Source organism: Mirounga angustirostris, unplaced genomic scaffold (assembly GCF_029215605.1).
Source record: "Mirounga angustirostris isolate CCGP_5_RB_7025 unplaced genomic scaffold, mMirAng1.0.hap1 SCAF_3, whole genome shotgun sequence".
NCBI lineage: Eukaryota > Metazoa > Chordata > Mammalia > Carnivora > Phocidae > Mirounga > Mirounga angustirostris.
In genome coordinates this window covers 51,679,270-51,696,487 of record NW_026991711.1, presented here as the reverse complement: position 1 = coordinate 51,696,487, position 17,218 = coordinate 51,679,270, and the positions used below count along the sequence as shown (strand labels likewise).

The following is a 17,218-nucleotide window of genomic DNA, read 5'->3' as shown; positions in this document are numbered from 1 at the left end:
GACTTTTTTCATTCTGTTTCTAGACTGAACCATTGACTCTTCATAGAACCTTGGGAACAGGAAGGATCTTGGCAATCATTTTCACTAACCTCTTTGTTTTACAAATGAGAAAATCAAGATCCAGAGAGGTTAAGTCCTTTGCTCAAGGTCACACAGCTACATGGTAAAAAGTCAGGACTTCTGACTCCTATTTCAGGGCCCTTTCTTGATGTTTTAGCCCTGGTTTTTTTGCAGCCATTTTATTTCTGCCCAATCAGTATTTTGACAAAGCTGGGATTCAGGAGCAAATGTACCATTTACATAAAAGACTATCTTTTCCTCCCCTTAGCACTTCATCATCCAAGTGAAGTATAATAGGCATGACTTTTCTCAAAGCTATCTTGGTCAGAAAGGCTGGGTTAATTCTCAGAAGGATGTGGAAAGGTATGACTCACAAACTAGCACCTGCTGGGAAAATTCCTTCTATCAACAACTTAGCTCAGTGTCCATAATGAACCTTTTCCCAATGACTCAGGAACATTTCACACATTTAGAAATGGAAACCGATCATCTTATCAGGCTTAGGCTTTGAATAAATTCTTATTGCAACATGGAGATAAAACCAAAGAAGGGTGTACAGAGTTCTCTGGGTCCACTCAAAATGAAAGAATTCAGAATGGACTCGATTGTTGCTGTAGAAGTATTGACCAAAGAGGTTGGGCGGGGGAGGATAGGGAGGGGAACAGTTAGGGAATGATTATTTCTCTATGGTAAAGACATTGGATTTAGAGTCGGGGCACCTGGGTTCGGCTTCCACCTCTGCCAACACTCGATTTCTGACCTTAAGAAAGGCTGTTCATCTCTCCAGGCATTCATTTCTTCATTTGTGAAATGAGGTTAAGAATACCCACCCCAGGGGCGCCTGGGTGGCTCAGATGGTTAAGCGTCTGCCTTCGGCTCAGGTCATGATCCTGGAGTCCCGGGATCGAGTCCCGCATCGGGCTCCCTGCTCGGCGGGGAGTCTGCTTCTCCTCCCTCTGACCCTCCTCCCTCTCCTGCTCTCTGTCTCTCGTTCTCTCTCTCTCAAATAAATAAATAAAATCTTAAAAAAAAAAAAAAAGAATACCCACCCCAAAGTTTGTGAAGAGAATCAAGATGAGATGAGATATATAGAAGCAGTTTATAAACTATGAAGAACTATACAAACATTGACATTCTACTCATTAAATGTATTGTCCTATACTTTCAGTGACCCTGTGAGGTTAGATAAAACAGAGATTATTCCTGTTTGTCAGAGAGGTTAAGTGACGTATAAGCGTATTATGTTAGAGGTCATCTACACCAGTGATATTTATAAGGTAGAAACAAGATTTAGAAAAGTTAAGTGACTTGCCCTAGGTCAAAAAGCTTGGTAATATCAGAGCTAAGTCTAGAATCCTTCCTTGGCCTTCAGATCATCCTTTCGGCACAGACATCTGTGATCTGAAGAAAGGTAAGCTAGCTAGCTACTGTAGCTTACGGGCTAACTAGCACTTTAGGATTCTGTTGGCACTTCTCTTGACTTTTTAAATCACATATTCATCTTCTAAGCCTTTGCTGCCCACTGTCAATGGTGCCATTTTAGAATGGTATACTTGGATTTCTAGAAGGAGATTAGAATTTCACACATCGTTGGTCTTCAGAAATAGCCTCAGATGATTGTCTCATACCTAGTTATAATGTGGATGTGTAATAAAGCAAAGCCTGTCCTAAAGTTAGCAGAAGATTATCCTTCCCCATAGAAATCTAAACATAAATCAATCTTACTCGTTTAAAAAAAAAAAAAAATGCTAGGGATGCCTGGGTGGCTCAGTCAGTTAAGCGTCTGCTTTCAGCTCAGGTCGAGATCCCGATCCGATCCCGTTCCCCGGAGTACCAGGACGGAGCAGGGCATCAGGCTCCCTGCTCAGCAGGGAGTCTGCTTTTCCCTTTGACCCTCCCCCCTCTTGTGCACTCTCTCTCAAATAAATAAATAAAATCTTTTAAAAAACCATTAATAGTTCTTTATTCTAAGCTGAGATTTCTTTGCAGTCTCAGTATCACAAATCAGCCTTCTTATTTGCTGATAAATGTGTCTTGGACTGAAACTCAGCATTTGTTTTCATTTGTTATGCCTTTCTCTAGATGAATGAGATTTTCAAAAGAAAATATAGCAAAAGGGCATTTAAAGCAAGCTTCTAAAGCAAAGAAGTATTAAAATTGGCCTTCTCTCATTGAGGCTGTTCCTTACTACTGTAGTTTATTATTTATGTGTGTGCTAAAAGCAAGACTCTACAAGGACTCGGGAGACCATGAGAAGTGGAGAAATCATGATGATATAAATTTTGAGCTGCTCAAAAAAAAGTTACGATCTAAATGTTAGGGGAGTTGATAATGACAGTGAGGTTGTTATTTAATGACTCTCTGATCCTCCACATGCAGAAGCATGCTTAAGACCCTGTCGAGTCTGATTTGACAGTGATCACAGCAGGAACCAGACTGGGTGAATGGCAAGATCAGGTGTTAGAGAATGGAAATGAATGAGTTTATGTACTTTTTTCCTTTAGCCCAGACAGTTTTGAGGATTAGCAAATTTCTGTCTGTAAAACGTGTTGGGGTCCTTGGATAGCAGATACTAAATAATTATGACATAGAAGTATTGGTTTTAATGGAAGCTTAAAATGATCTACAGTAACACCAGGGAATGCTCCACATTTGGACGTACTTTGGATTCCTCTCAACCATTTTATTTACTTTGTGCGCAGAACAATCCCCAAGCCTGTCTGGAAAATGAGAACCAGAGCCTGCAAACCATTTTATAAACCCCATCCTGTCCTTTAGGTGTGTCTTCTCAGTCTTTGCAGTACTAACCCAGCACAGACAAAGGCGGATCCTTCTGCAAATAGCACTTTCCTTACCACAAATAAAGAAAGGAAGGGGGGGGGGGCGGGGCGGAGAAGAAAGAAAGGGAAGAAGAGAGGGAGGAAGAAAGGGAGATCGGCAATTCACCTATCTTTACCTCAACTGTGTGAAAAAGGATAGTATGCTTTCTTCTCCTGGGCAAAAAGTTAAATGGTAGGTAGGTAGGTTGGTAGATTGGTCAAGCAAATGATAGATGGATAGTTACTAAAATGTTTCTGAAATATTTAATCAGCCAATATCTGTTTTTGATAAAGACCATCCAGCAGCTCATTTGGCTGCTCTTTGTTTAATAATCAACTCTTTTCCTTGTAGTAACCAGTTACGTCAACCCTGTGAGCAGACCACATGGTCAAATACATATCCATATAGTCTCATCCACGGTCATCTGATTACGAAGAATTTTAACCTTCAGTTAATAGGGAGGAAAAAGTCTAATACATTTATAGCCCTCTTGCCTCAGCCAAATAAGAGAAACCTACTTCTGTTTCAAGGAACTGATCTTATCCCCTCCTGTGTAAGATCCTGTTTAACAGATTACCTCACCAGGCTCCTAACAAAAGCAGCCTGCCTGGCACCTTCTCAGGACAGCTTTATTCTTGGCTTGAAACAGTTCCTGCCGTGACCATTGTCCAGTCAGACTTGACAGAGCCTCGAGTATGCTTCCATGGAGGAATCAGGCAGGCTTTCTCCATGTCTGGGCCAATGCCGGCGCTGAAGGGCGACCTTGGCATCTGCTGAAGCCAGCACTGCAGTTAGCCATTGTCAAGAGCTGTAGAGCTTTTAGGGTTCAAATTGTTACCTTTTCACTAGATTGATAGCAAACTATCCTAAGGAGATATTTTTTTCACATATGGAATTAATTGCATCCTTAGAAAGCATTTGTTATCAAGCATTTCTAATGTATTGGTCAATTTCCCTCACAATTCTTTTGTATCATTTTGGTATTAATAAAAAAAAAAAAATCTTAAAACCAAGTCTGGAATAATGTCCCAGCCTCTGCCCAAGACCCCACTCTGGCCCTCCTCTGACCGTACCCCTCCCATGAAGTGAAGAGTCTATGGGGCCAAGGGGGTAGGCCCAGTTAGAGCCAATTTTTCAGTCATGCTCCTGGTTTCTGGAATACCCCAAGAAACCTCAGATGAGGCCAAGGCTGCTTCCAGGGCCTACGTGGGCCCCTTTCGTAGGTCCGTCTTCTTCGGGCAGACTGGCCAATGGTGTGAACACCCAGGTCTGAGGTATGGCTGCGGGGCAACCGTGTGGAGGGCTATGATGGCGTGCAGCTGCAAGAGAGCTGGGTTCGCACACACGTGCAGAGGAGGCACCGCAGGGAACGGGACAGGGCCAACCACAGAAAGAGAAGGGCCTGGGCTGCAAGCCAGGGGCCAGTGCAGCCCCCACCACCCTGTCCTGACACAGAACTGAAGGCCTCCTTTCTCTCCAGGTCATTATAATCTATATTTATTGATCAAAGAAGGAGAATAGAATCGATCTTATTTAACAATTTGTAGACTGATTTATAGATTTTAAATATTTAGACATCTTACATGGGCCTTCATTTGTACACTTGTCCCTTCCAATTATACACTTATCTCTGTCCATTCCCATTTTTTCTGCCTTTTTTAGTCTCAGAAAAAGGAGTGTCCTCCCTCCTTCTCCAAACTAGAGCCTCTGACTGTGACCCTGATCTCCTTCCCCGCTGCATCCTCTCTGCCGCCTGCAAAATGCAGAGACACCTCTCCCCCAAAGCCCCCTCTAGATGCTGTTCCATTTTTCTTTCTTATCCCACAAACTTTTCACTAATCTTGTCGCCATAGAGGTCGCTGTTGATTCTGAGGCCCAGAGGTCACTAGACACCATTCTCTGGGATGGCTGTGGTTAGTGTAATTCAGCACAGTTGCAAACCACCCCCTGAGACCCTACACACAGATTCCCCACAGCTGTCCCCTTACCCAGCTTCGCCAAGTGCTGTCTCTCCTGTCTTCTCCACTCAGCTGTGTGTCCTTCTTCCACCCTCTGAGGAGGATACTCCCCAGGTTTCAGCCGAAGGGGTCCTCTGCTCTTCTCTATGCATTTGCCCTTGGCAGACATGTTTCCCTCCTGGGGAGGACAGCCACATCTCTGACTCCATGAAATAAATTTCCACTCTGATGCCTCCCCAAATGCACAATTTCAGCATGTTCCACAATGAACCCAACTTGCCTTCTGACTCCCTCTTTTTTGCATAAAAATTATTTCAACGGGAATTTTTCTACTTCTTTTCATTTTAAGTACAATGGTTTCAGTTACAGTATGGGGTTTTTTGTCAGCTAGCTTGGGCTAACCACCATTTATCACATGGTGGGGAAAAATGCATTCCAGCTTCCAAACAGCTTATTTGTAAAAGAATGTAGCCCACATGGGAAAGGCAAGCTTCTTACTGCCCCAGCATGATTGCATCTGTGCAATAAACACACCAGGCACACTCACAGATACTAAAATTCAAAGATGAATAAGATATGGCCTCAGAGAACTCAAGAAGGAACTTAAAAAGGAATAGACATGAAAAGAAATTACTGCATTCCCCTACAGCACCTAGAGTCATGTTTTGCACATGGTAGGTGTTCAAAAGACAGCTGTTGATGGGCGGTCAGTTGGTGAATAGAAAGCAGTAAATCTTAAGCATTTTGTCCCTCAGTGGTATTCCCAATACTCCCGAAAATCTGTTGCCCACACTCAGTTTTCTTTGCAGATGCCCCAGTGGCCCAGATACCCTGAAGTCTATTCTAACTTTCACATCAGCATCATGAAAATTCTTAGAGGGAGATGGGAGGGCAGAAGGGAATTTGGGAGCAAACCCAACAGTTAAGAACCACCTTGCTCCAGTTATACTTGCTTCGAGGTCCCAAACTTCTTTCCAGATTCCATAAAAATGCTGCACCCCACTCTCAGCTCTAGCCTTTTCTCATGTGCATTGAGACAGAGAATTGAAAAGGTATTTCCTAAATTCAAAAAATATATGTCATACACTAAAGTATAAAAGCAGATTATAAAACCCACATGGTGAACGTTATCCATTTCAGTTGAAAGTTCTGTTGATGTAGGGGTGTGTGTGTGTGTGTGTGTGTGTGTGTGTGAATGTACAACCTCTTAGACACACACTGAAAGGAAATAAAAGCCTCAAAACTTATACAACAAAATATTAACAGATGTTATCTTTGAATAATGGGATCATGAATAATTTTTACTTTCTTTTTTGTGCCTTTCTGTCATTTCTATGGTGAATAGATTTCACTTTTGCGTTCAGGAAAAAAAGTCTATGTGTTTTCTATTGCTGTGTGGCACATTATTGCAAACATAGCATCTGAAAGCAATACCCATTTATTAGGTCCTGGATCTGGAGTTTGGGAGTCTGGGAAGGCTCAGCTGGGTTCTCTGCTCAGGATCTCATAAGGCTGGAATCAGAATGTCAGTCAGACTGGGCTTCCTACTTAGAGGCTCTGCTGTCAAGCCCATTTGGATGTTGGCAGAGTTCAGTTCCTTGGTATTGTAGGATTGAGGTCCCTGTTTCCTTGCTGGCTATCAGCCAGGGTCATTCCTGGATGCCACTCTCAGAGCCTCACCCCATCATCGCCCCCCATCTCAGCCACAGATAATTCTCACATGTCACATCCCCCCATACTTCAAGTCTCTCTGTCTTTCCCTTCTGCTACCAGCCGGAAAAACTCTGCTTTTTAGGGCTTATATAATTAAATTAGGCCCACCCAGATAATCTCCCTTTTTGATGAACTCAAAGTCGATTGATTAGCAGCCTAAATTACATCTGCAAAACCCCCTTTGCCACATAACTTAAATAATCACAAGCAACATCCTATCATATTCACAGGTCCTGCCCACACTTAAGGGGAGAGGCTTATGCAAGCTGTGTATACCGGGGGGCAGGAATCTTGGGGGCCACTTTGGAATTCTGACTACCACTGTTTGTGTGTGTGTGTGTGTGTGTGTGTGTGTGTGATTTATTTGAACTCTCCCCTGAGAGTTAAGAATGAAATTCTTAGTAGCCCCCCGAAGTCCTTTCTACCTCCTGCTGGGGCAGAAATCACATAAGAGGATGGACCAGAAGTGATGGAACCTGGAGTTTGCCTTTGTTGATAAACACACATCTGTCTTTCTGTTCTTCTCCATGGCATTCCGCTGAGTACGTCTGCATAGTAGCAGCCCAAAAAGTTGGAGGCTTATAGGTTTGATGACAGTTCTTTAGTGGACAGAGGCTTCTAACTCTCTGATTCTCTCGTCTGTAGTATGACATCGTTGGACACTCTGGAGATGGCTACAGCATTGGTCTAGTTCCACTTAACAAAATCCCCAAGGACAATAAGCAAAGACTAGAAATTCTGAAGGTAAATACAATAAATCACCTCTCTATTGTGAAAACTTCAACCAGATGATGTGAAGTATCTTCCGATCACTGAAAAGATTCACTGAAGCAGCAGGAGTTACAGGAAAGAAAAAGACTCTGTTTTACAGGCATTCAAGCATTAAACTGGGAAAACGTTTTACTCATCATGCCTAAAATCCTTTTCCCCACTCTACAAATTTTAAAGATTTTTTATTTATTTATTTATATTTTGACAGAGAGAGAGACAGCGAGAGAGGGAACACAAGCGGGGGGGGTGGGAGAGGGAGAAGCAGGCTCTCCGCCGAGCAGGGAGCCCGATGCGGGGGCTCGATCCCAGGACCCTGGGATCATGACCTGAGCCGAAGGCAGACGCTTAACGACTGAGCCACCCAGGCGCCCTCTACTCTACAAATTTTAAACTTTGTTCCCTACATATTTTCAGAGTACTCAGGATTATATCTGGATTCTACAGCCTGGGTCCCCTCCTGTATCCTATACAGTTCTTCTTAGCCCCTACACATTTCAGTAAAAGAAAAAGAATTACCCCTTTTAGAGTACTCTCCAACCCCAATTTTATGTCCTTAGTATTTTCTAATGATAAATTCAATTTCACATACTTAGATCTACAGTAGAAACACACACACACCATGAGCTTAAAGTAAATTTCCTCCATAGCTGTTGTTGTAAGTACAGTGTTTAGTGTTACAACTTTATTAGAAATTCAACCCATTCCTTACTTTTCTCCTGTGTGTGTATATTCACAGGTCTTGCCCACATTTAAGGGGAAAGGATTATGCAGTCTGTGTATACCAGGGGGCAGGAATCTTAGAGACCACCTTGGAATTCTGCCTACTACTCTGTGTGTGTGTGTGTGTGTGTGTGTGAGATGCCAAGTTTTATGTTTTCTTAGATTTTCTCACTTTAAATGGCAGCTCGAGTTTCAAAAGTCAGTGCGGCTGGGAGAGTTTGGGAACATTTCCTGTTTCTAACAAAAGTCTTAACCACATACAAATATCACTGTGTACTGTTGTCACTCTAAGGTGCAAATTAAATAGAACTCACGTACAGATTTCCTGTTCAAGTGTAAGAATTGGTATTTGTGCATTCTCATGGTCAGTAGAAATATCATGATGTTTGTTTACAACGTTTCTCACCCGCGGCTTCTGTGCAACATCTCTGCTTCCCAGACAATGCATGCCCATGCTCAGTTCTGCATGAGTGGGGACCACACGTTAGAGGGGACGGAACACGCCATCAAGGAGATTGTCAAAGAAGAAGCTGACGAGTACTTTGTCATCGTCTTAAGTGATGCAAACCTGTCACGATATGGAATACATCCTGCCAAGTTTGCCCAAATCCTGACAAGTAACCCTCAAGTAAATGCTTTTGCCATTTTCATTGGATCTTTAGGTGATCAAGCAACCAGGTAAGTGTCACCTCAGGATACAGCAAAGGACAACTATAGAGATGCTTGAGTGCCTGCCTAACACATGCCATTTCATGGGACTGGCTCCTGAGGGGCAGTGGGGAGAAGAAAGAAGAGTAGCCAGCAGATCTGCCACCCTCAAGGAGCTGGTATGATAGTCTGGTTGAGAGGATATAATCCCCTAGTTTATGTTTGGATGAGCAATAATAGTTTTAAATTAATTATTTTTCATCTTATATTTAATCCAACAATAGAATAATTAACAAATTGATTTGTCCACTAATAAATTGGGCAGTATTTTATATATTTTGCACTTAAGATCAAGGTCTCAAGCTCAGTTCTAATCAGTTCAATTACTTTGAATACGATTTCATGTTCAAATCGTATTCAAAGTAGCAAACATCAAAGTAGCAAACTTTTCCTAGTATAAGAGATTGTGTATATGTATGTGTGTGTCTATAAAATGTGTATATAAATAATATATAAAATGTGTATATGTATGTATAGTGTATATCTGTATACAGACAGAGAGAGACATGGCACACAGGGATAATATATGGATATCTATCTATCTATCTTAGATATCCCCCCTTATATGTGTATATATCCCTTCTCACTGGGGAGACAGGCAGGTGAAACATTGGGAGACAATGTAAGACAGAATATACAGTAAGATGCTACACTGAACATGTTGAATAATCAGTAGAGAAGTTTATGGTAAGATAACAAATACCATTGTGGATGAACTAAAAGGAGAGATCTGGATTTGATTTCTCAAACACACTAACATTTATCTTTTTGAGTTATAAACAGAAAGAACTTGGGATTTTTCTCTGCTTGAAATATTTGTATGAAGCAGAAAACACAAATGAAAGTATATCTCCCCTACCCCCGAAAAATAACATTCCTGCCCAGAACACATACCTTTTTGCCATTCCTGTCTTTTACTTGTCTGTCACACTCTGAAATACAGAGTCCTGTATAGACTAGGAAATGTTTTAGCCTCCAGAGAGCTGGCATCTTTTTCTATTCCCTTCGCCTTGCTGCAGGATTGCAGAGTAAGGTTAAGAACTGCCTTAGGGGGTGCCTGGCTGGCTCAGTCAGTTAAGCGTCTGCCTTTGGCTCAGGTCATGATCCCAGGGTCCTGGGATCGAGCCCCGCATCGGGCTCCCTGCTCAGCGGGAAGCCTGCTTCTCCCTCTCCCACTCCCCCTGCTTGTGTTTCCTCTCTAGCTGTCTCTCTCTGTCAAATAAATAAATAAAATCTTAAAAAAAGAAACAAAACTGCCTTTAGTATCATGTCGTTACAGTCACTTCATTACAACTGACTGCATTTTTCTCAGTTTTATATTTTTGCCTCTTCTAGAACTTCCATGTCCTCAAATGCAAACCATGCTTTTTTCTACCCAGATTTCCTTCAGGACCAGCCCAATGTTAAGCAGACAGCAAGTTCAACAAATACTGGTTGAGCTGAAATAGCTATTTTGTCTTTCTAGTGAACAGATCCTGTTTGAATACTTAAGAAAGTACAATAATACCCTTGTGGTTTCCTAGGGAAATGGTCCAACATCCACTGGCAAAAGATATGTTGCAGAATTAGCTGGTCTACCAGGCATGCCAAATGTATGATACTACACAGGATGGTTGACTTTTATTAAATGTCATTCCAAAACCAAACTTTGTTGGCACAGTGAAAGGAGGCGTTCTTTTGGATAGAACTGTGTCTTGTACTTTCATTGCTTTCAAAATGGCCCTTTGTTCCAGATGATAAATGGCCATTTTAAAAAAATTATCCTAAGTCTATATAAGCTTGGTGTCATCAAAGTTGCAACTGGGTAAGTCAGATTGCCCTTCACGTTGTATGACGTGAGGGGAAAAAAATGAGAGAGAGAGAAAGGGAAAGAAAGAAAGAACCACCTGCGGTTTGGCCGGGCAACATTTTTCGGGGCCTGTGTTCTAAGGCAGGGAAAGCACTTAGAAGCACAGGGTGAGGCCAACACATTTGCTGGATCCAGGTGAGCTAATCCCAGATTTGTCCCTAGGGCTCTGTTCTGCCAAGGGAATACCGGGAAATGACAGTAATAAAAGGAAGGAAATTTCTTCTTTTCAAATTAACTGATTTTCTCACTGAAAAGACCTTACTTTTGGTTCACTGCTCTCAGTGTGCCTCTCTCTGTTCTGTGGCCCGTCCAAGCCTTTCATTGCCTGCTGACAGCCCATTCCCTTGCAGGCAGGGGCAAGGTATTAGAAAGTAAACACTTCCTTTGGATGCTGTGGTTTTCGGGGGCAGGAGGTAGCTCCCATTTGCAATGGTAATTTTCTTTCTCTTTCCATCCGGGCAGGCTTCAGAGAACTTTACCAGCTGGCCGGTCCTTCGTTGCCATGGATACCAAGGACATCCCCCAGATTTTACAACAGATCTTCACCTCCACCATGCTGTCCACTGTATAGGACGGGCCCTTCTTCACCCTGCTGACCCTGGGACGTGAAATAAGATAGGCATAAAGAGTCCCCCAAAGAAAAGACGACATCTATAAAGTGAACCTGCGCAGTGACTGAAGGATTCTGGCATTCCTGGCGCTTCCTGGGCTCACTCAGGGATCAGAATTCAGGAAAGCAGCCGGAGGGAGCTTGCACGTGGAAATCTACCACCAGTGATGGGTTCGCAGGGAAGCGAGCTGACCTGCGTTTTATGAAAGGTCAGGGGTCAAGGAAGGCGGTTTGAGAACTATGGTGCTTGGTTTGTATCCAGAAACCTGAGGAAGAAAGAATTCCTTGCTTTTGCCTTAACGCAACGTCTGGTCACCTGAGGTAACAGAAGTGATTCTGATGCCATGTTCTGTCATTGAGATACAAGCCCGTGTAAGCTCACCCAACCTGCTCCTGCCCAGTAATTATTTTTATTTTCTCCTCCACCCTTGATCGCCTGGCAAACAATGATTTTTATAGTATTTAACCCACTACAAAGCCTCCTAACAGCAGTATTTTATAAAAGGTTAGATTTTTTTTCAATAATTCCATTTTCTTGGCCAAAGCCAAAAGGAATCAGAAGATCCCTGCATCGCTTCCTTTCCCATTTGACTTTTTAAAAGACTCTTTAAATAATGAGGAGCAAACGTCCTATTTCCATGCTGCCAACGTGGAAGGATAAAGGCTGTCTTGCCTTGAACTTCCTGTGTCGTCTTGTTCCTCCAGTACTTCTCACAAGTTTCACATATTTCGGTGTCCGAAGTGTAATGCTTGAAATAACAAACACTTATGGTTTTACTTAAAGCAAAGTAAAAACAAGGCAGTATGTTTGAATTGAATGGGAACTGGAGATTTCTTTAGCTGTTAAAAAAAAAAAACACAACTCTTTTTTTCAAGATGCATTCTTTTTTCTTTCAAAGTGCACCTTATTCCCACCTACCCTTAGGCTGACCTTTATTTATCAACAGGTCCGGTGTCACTTTGTTTAAAATCAAATGCCACAGCCAGAGTCAGGCTGCGTTCAACCACGTAAGAAGCTCCTCTCCACCAGTGATGCAAAGTCAAAATTGCGGGGAGCACCAGTGGATGTGTACTTTCTTGTCACGAGTTGGAGGAATTAGTCTTGTTAATAATATTACCTTACTTGCCCATAGAGCCTGAAATTGTACTGATTCATTTCATTTTAATCCATTATAGGAAAGAAAACAGCCATTTGTTCCTCCACCCCAACTCCCTATCAACTGTCAAAGAAATAAAGCAATCCGATTCCCAGTGCTGTCCTGTCCAATGAGTTCACATGGCTCGTCTCGTTTCTCCAGCCAGATGCTTGCTCTGCGCTCTGCGTATTGAATCAGCCAGTGATGCAGTTTCAATCCAATAAGTACCTTCAAAACTGTATCCGAATTAGCAACAGTAATAATAATAACAGCAACAACCACTAGCATTTACTGAGTACTTACAACATCCCAGGTATGCGACGTGACTTCAGGCATCGTTCCATTCCACCCTCACAACGATGCATGTAAAACAGGTATCTCTTGCCTCATTTTACAGATAAGTCACTTTCTGAAAACTGGAAAATTGACCATTGTCCTTTTAACATCCTCCTTGACAAATAAGGAAATTGAGGCGTAGGAAAGTTCAAGAAAACAGGCCACACTCACAGTCAGGTGGGGGCCGAGCGGGGCTACGCTGGCCCCCTTCATGGATTATTCTTACGGAAGGCGAGCTCTTGCCGTCTTGGCTCCTTTGTCTTCTTGCAGCCTGACCACGGTTTGGGGAGCCTTCTTCCTCTCCCTGGGACCTCTCCCTGCACACACCCGGGCACTCAGAGGAGCGTGTGGGGACCCAGGACAGGAGCCACTGCGGGAGGGACACCTCTCACGGGCCTTCGTGGGCTCAGCGACAGCTTAACCCCTGGCGTGCCCCCTCTGCGGGAGGGTCAAAGCCCCCAAATGCTTCGCCCAGAATCCAAGAGTCAGTAACAGAATGGCCTTCTAACAAATCCTGCCTGTGCCCTGACTACCTGAGTGAGCAGAAGCCATTTTTTTTTAACATGGGAAGAATGTTCTCATTAATTCAATTTCCCTTTCCCCACTGGCCAGACATCCTTGCAATTGTTATTTAAAAAACACACACACACACAAAAACATGTAACTCCTGACTTATTTGTAAAAGGGAAAGATGATGGGGGAGAGGAGCGGAGAGAGGGGAGCTGAGGTTATTTTCACTTCTTGGAATACCTAAGAAGTTTGTGCCTTTATTATTAAATGTACTTAATTATAGGCCACTCCAAACTGTTCCCAGGCCCCCCAGGGCCAAGACATTATAATAAATGCATTGTTTGCCTCAGGGGGGGGTTCCACTGAAAGGCCTCTAAACCAGCTCTTCCCGTAGTGAGCCCGTGTAGTGCTGAGAAGGTTCATTGTGACCCATGAGCACGGGGAGGAATGAAGCCTATGAATGGCCGCCATCTATGTGTTGTGTATACCCCCCGGGAGTCTTTTGTGTGCCCCAGCAAGATGACCTCATCACACATGGGGCCCCTCCAGCGAGCCCAGCCACGAGGTGTGGATCTGAGCGGGACTACTCGAGCCTGTCACGTGTTTGGAATGAATCATTTCATTCTTTCCTGTGAACTGTCAGAGGAGGAGAAATCCATCAATGCCAGCAGGATTTTCTCTGAACGAACTCGAGGGCTTTGAAAGCCATTTAGAAGTAGCTCTCCATGGACGGCATCATCAGTGTTCCTGAACGGCCAGCTCCAGAGGCTTCGACCCTCCCTCCACCTGGCTCCTTCCCGTGCCTGTCTGCTCAGCCAGAACTAAATTCCTCCGCGAAAGGAGCAGAGAGGTGTGGGGCTGGGGCAACAGGAGGGTGGCCGCCTGTGTGTCCTCTTTCCATTACGGCCCAACAGTCGCAGTTATGAGAGAGATTCCACAAGTTCTAAGCCAATATCTCCAGCCTGGACAACTTTTTTTCTGGAATCGCATCAAAGAATAGTCACCTGTCCGTTGGTATTTAGCAAATTGTACCTTACTTTTTCAGCTTAGGAAATAAAATGTCCACTTTCAAAAAAATTATTCCAATGGTAACATATCTGGCTTTTTAAAATACTTTGATGAAGAGTCTAATTTGCTCCCACTTTCTGGCCAGAGTATTATCATAAAGTTCTGACCATTGCCTTTCCTTTACCTTTCTTAGATTTGCTGCAACGAAAGTACTACAGGTAATGGAAAGGAATTCCAGTGTTCGATCTTGTGGTGGGAGAATTTATAAACTCTAAGTAGAATTACTCAGTAGAAAGAAAGTTCTAGATGCTGCTGTGATGTGTGAACTTGGGCTCGTCACTTCTGGGTCTCAGTTGCTTCATCTATTTAAAATTAATTTAAATTTAAAAAGTTGAACCAAATTATCTCTAACACTACACTTCCTGTTTCTAGATCTCATAAAGCCAATTGACTCTCTGCCTCACACATCTTAGGAGAACCACATCATCTCAGTGTGTTTTTGCCTCCAGAACCCCACAAACAGCCCCTACTAAACAGAGGATTTGGGCACCTAAACCCATTACCCCGACAATATAGTGTTACTGACAGAATATGCAATTCTAAAAGCTACAAAAACATCATTAGATTTGGACAAGCAGGGTTTTCCCCCATCAGCTGGACAGATACTTCTGTTGGACAGTCATTCACAAGATTTCTGCCCATTGTCTCTTACTTTGCATTTTGCTGCCTTAAAATAGAACTCCCTATCTGCTGATCTGCACAGTGGGATCAAAAAGACCAGGAATTGGAAAACTACTGGGTGCCCGGAGCTGCCCTTAGTGCCGCAAGCCGAACAATGCGCAATTGTGTGTTGGTGGGGGGGGGTTCATTGTTAAATCCTGTAAACAAAAATCTCCTCCAGAGGAGAAAAAATGCTTGCCAAGCAGTCCTCCCCAGTTGAAAATGATCTGACACTCTTTTTTGACTCCGAGCGCCGTCTGGGGCTTGCACCTTCCAACAGAGGCGGTGTCTGTGCTCGCGGCTTTGGAATGCCGAAGTCACATAATCTCAAAATCGAGTGGCGCTTGTGGTATTTGGCCACTCGGAGCAAAGGATAACACTCTTCTAAGGTGGTTTGGATCCAGAGTGTGGCGAGAACGTCCTGTTCAGCTCGAAGAAATCTCATCAGGGGACACGTGAGCTCTAAGGAACATCGGCCCCACGCACGGTCCTCTCCCCCAGGCAGGCGCCAGACTCACCTTGGGGCTCCTCTCTTCTCGGAGGCTTTGTGAAAGTGCTTTCTCTTTCCCTGAAAAAGCAATCCGTGTTGGCCAATCAACTCTGACTCCAGAGATGGTGGGTGTGAGCCCAGAGGAGTTTCAGAGTATCAGGATTTCTTAAAATTCCGTGCAACTCTGAAGCCTTAGAAACAGTAGCGAGAGTTTGACCTGGAAAGGGAAGGGGGAACTGTCAGTCTGAACATCCCGCAGCAGGTTTGTCTCTTTATGCTGGCCAGACTGGGGCAAGCAAATAATGAGCCTGTCAAGAGTACTCTGGGTAATTGGTCTCATGATGCCATACATGAAGCCTTATTAGTTGAAATGAAGAAAAATAAGTATGTTTACTCAGACAGGACATTAAGGTTGGGTTTTTAAGTGCAATATATTTATATTAATAAATACTGATGCTAATTTAACGAGACTGAGCATTTCTTCATTTCAACACTAATTAAGACGTGGTTTTTGTTTGTTTGTTTGTTTGTTTTATCACTGGGGCTCCAGGAATAGAGTGAGTCTTAACAAAGCTAATGGGTCCATTTCCTTCTACCAGATATTTTCTGACCCATATAAAATTCAGCCCTGAAAACACTGGCCCAGAACAGAGTATGTGCAGGCCCTGTGGAAAGCAAATGGCAGCCCTGGGGAAGCAGCCTGTTGACCAGCCTTGGCCTTGGCTCCTGAGGCCGGGGGGGAGGGGAGGGGCGGCTGAGGGAGCGTCCCACAGAGCCCAGGGCTGGTGAGGAACCCGAGGGTTTCTGCAACATGTCAGGATGCTCAGATACACACAAAAAATAAAGAGGGCAGATGACACGGGAAACCCGGGAAGGTTCCGGGCTTAGTTAACCAACACATGGTCTAGGAAATATACCTGTTTATTTTGCAGTTGACAAAGAAGGGATTTTTACCTGAAAAGTGTGCTTTGGGGCCTCGGATGTTTTTGAATGACTATTTCCAACGCTGATAGAATATGCATGTCCATACATTGCCGGCTCAAGAACAGAGATCTGCTATTCAATATACAGTGCCCAAACCAAAGAATCTCTTTCCCTCTCTGACATCTCGGTGGAGCCTGGAAGAAATGGGAACACTCTCTGCAGAGGTGGGAGTTTGTGGCAGTTCCACAAGACGGCCTGAGGCCTGAGCGCAGACAGTCACTTGGCTGGAATACAGCTCCACACAGCTGGCCTGGCTCCTCGCCCCTAACATCTGAGGTCTGTCTTTAGAGTGGCATTTCCCGGAGAGAGGGGCTTCTCTTTTAAAATACAAATAGCCCTGACAGGCTATCCATCACGCTCATCTTGGTTTGAATTCCTTCATTCACACGCTTTCCTCCAGGCCCCAGCTGAGATGAAGGTTCCAGTGAGGAAGTAGAAGGGGGTGGGGGTGCTTGCAGCTTGGAGCGTCACCCAAGCCGGGGACCGGGCCGGGGACAGAGCGTGCGGGCACGAGACGAGGGCTCACTGGGGGTGACAGTCTTCCTGGGGCTGCATATGTGGTCTCTCCATCCTCTCGAGAGCACACGGTGCAGGCTTTGTCAGGTGTGGATGGGCGGTGGCTTGCTTCTCTGCAGCCCTGCTTTTTTAGAGACACCCAGATTTCCACTTGCATTTTGCCGTCCTGCTTAGGGAAGCTCCACCTTTCTGGCATCTGGCTTGCAAAGTCAGGCGCAGGGCGCACATCAGGGAGTTGATTCCCTAGCAAGGGCAAGGCGCTTGAACATTGGGCACCTGCCCCACAACACTTGGGCCATGTCTCTGGTG

General features: G+C 44.1%; 1 protein-coding gene across 4 annotated transcripts in view; it reads left to right on the top strand.

Moving 5' to 3' along the window:
• Positions 1-12,461, top strand: part of VWA8 (von Willebrand factor A domain containing 8) — a 344,595-nt gene extending 332,134 nt beyond the window's left edge. For all 4 annotated transcript variants that reach the window (XM_064586049.1, XM_064586051.1, XM_045869513.3 and 1 more), the window contains 3 exons: positions 7,197-7,295; positions 8,482-8,720; positions 11,062-12,461. In XM_064586049.1, the coding sequence (XP_064442119.1) occupies positions 7,197-7,295; positions 8,482-8,720; positions 11,062-11,170 (447 nt within the window). In that variant the 3' untranslated portion in view covers positions 11,171-12,461. The remainder of the gene's footprint in view (positions 1-7,196; positions 7,296-8,481; positions 8,721-11,061) is intronic.
• The last annotated feature ends 4,757 nt before the right edge of the window (positions 12,462-17,218 follow it).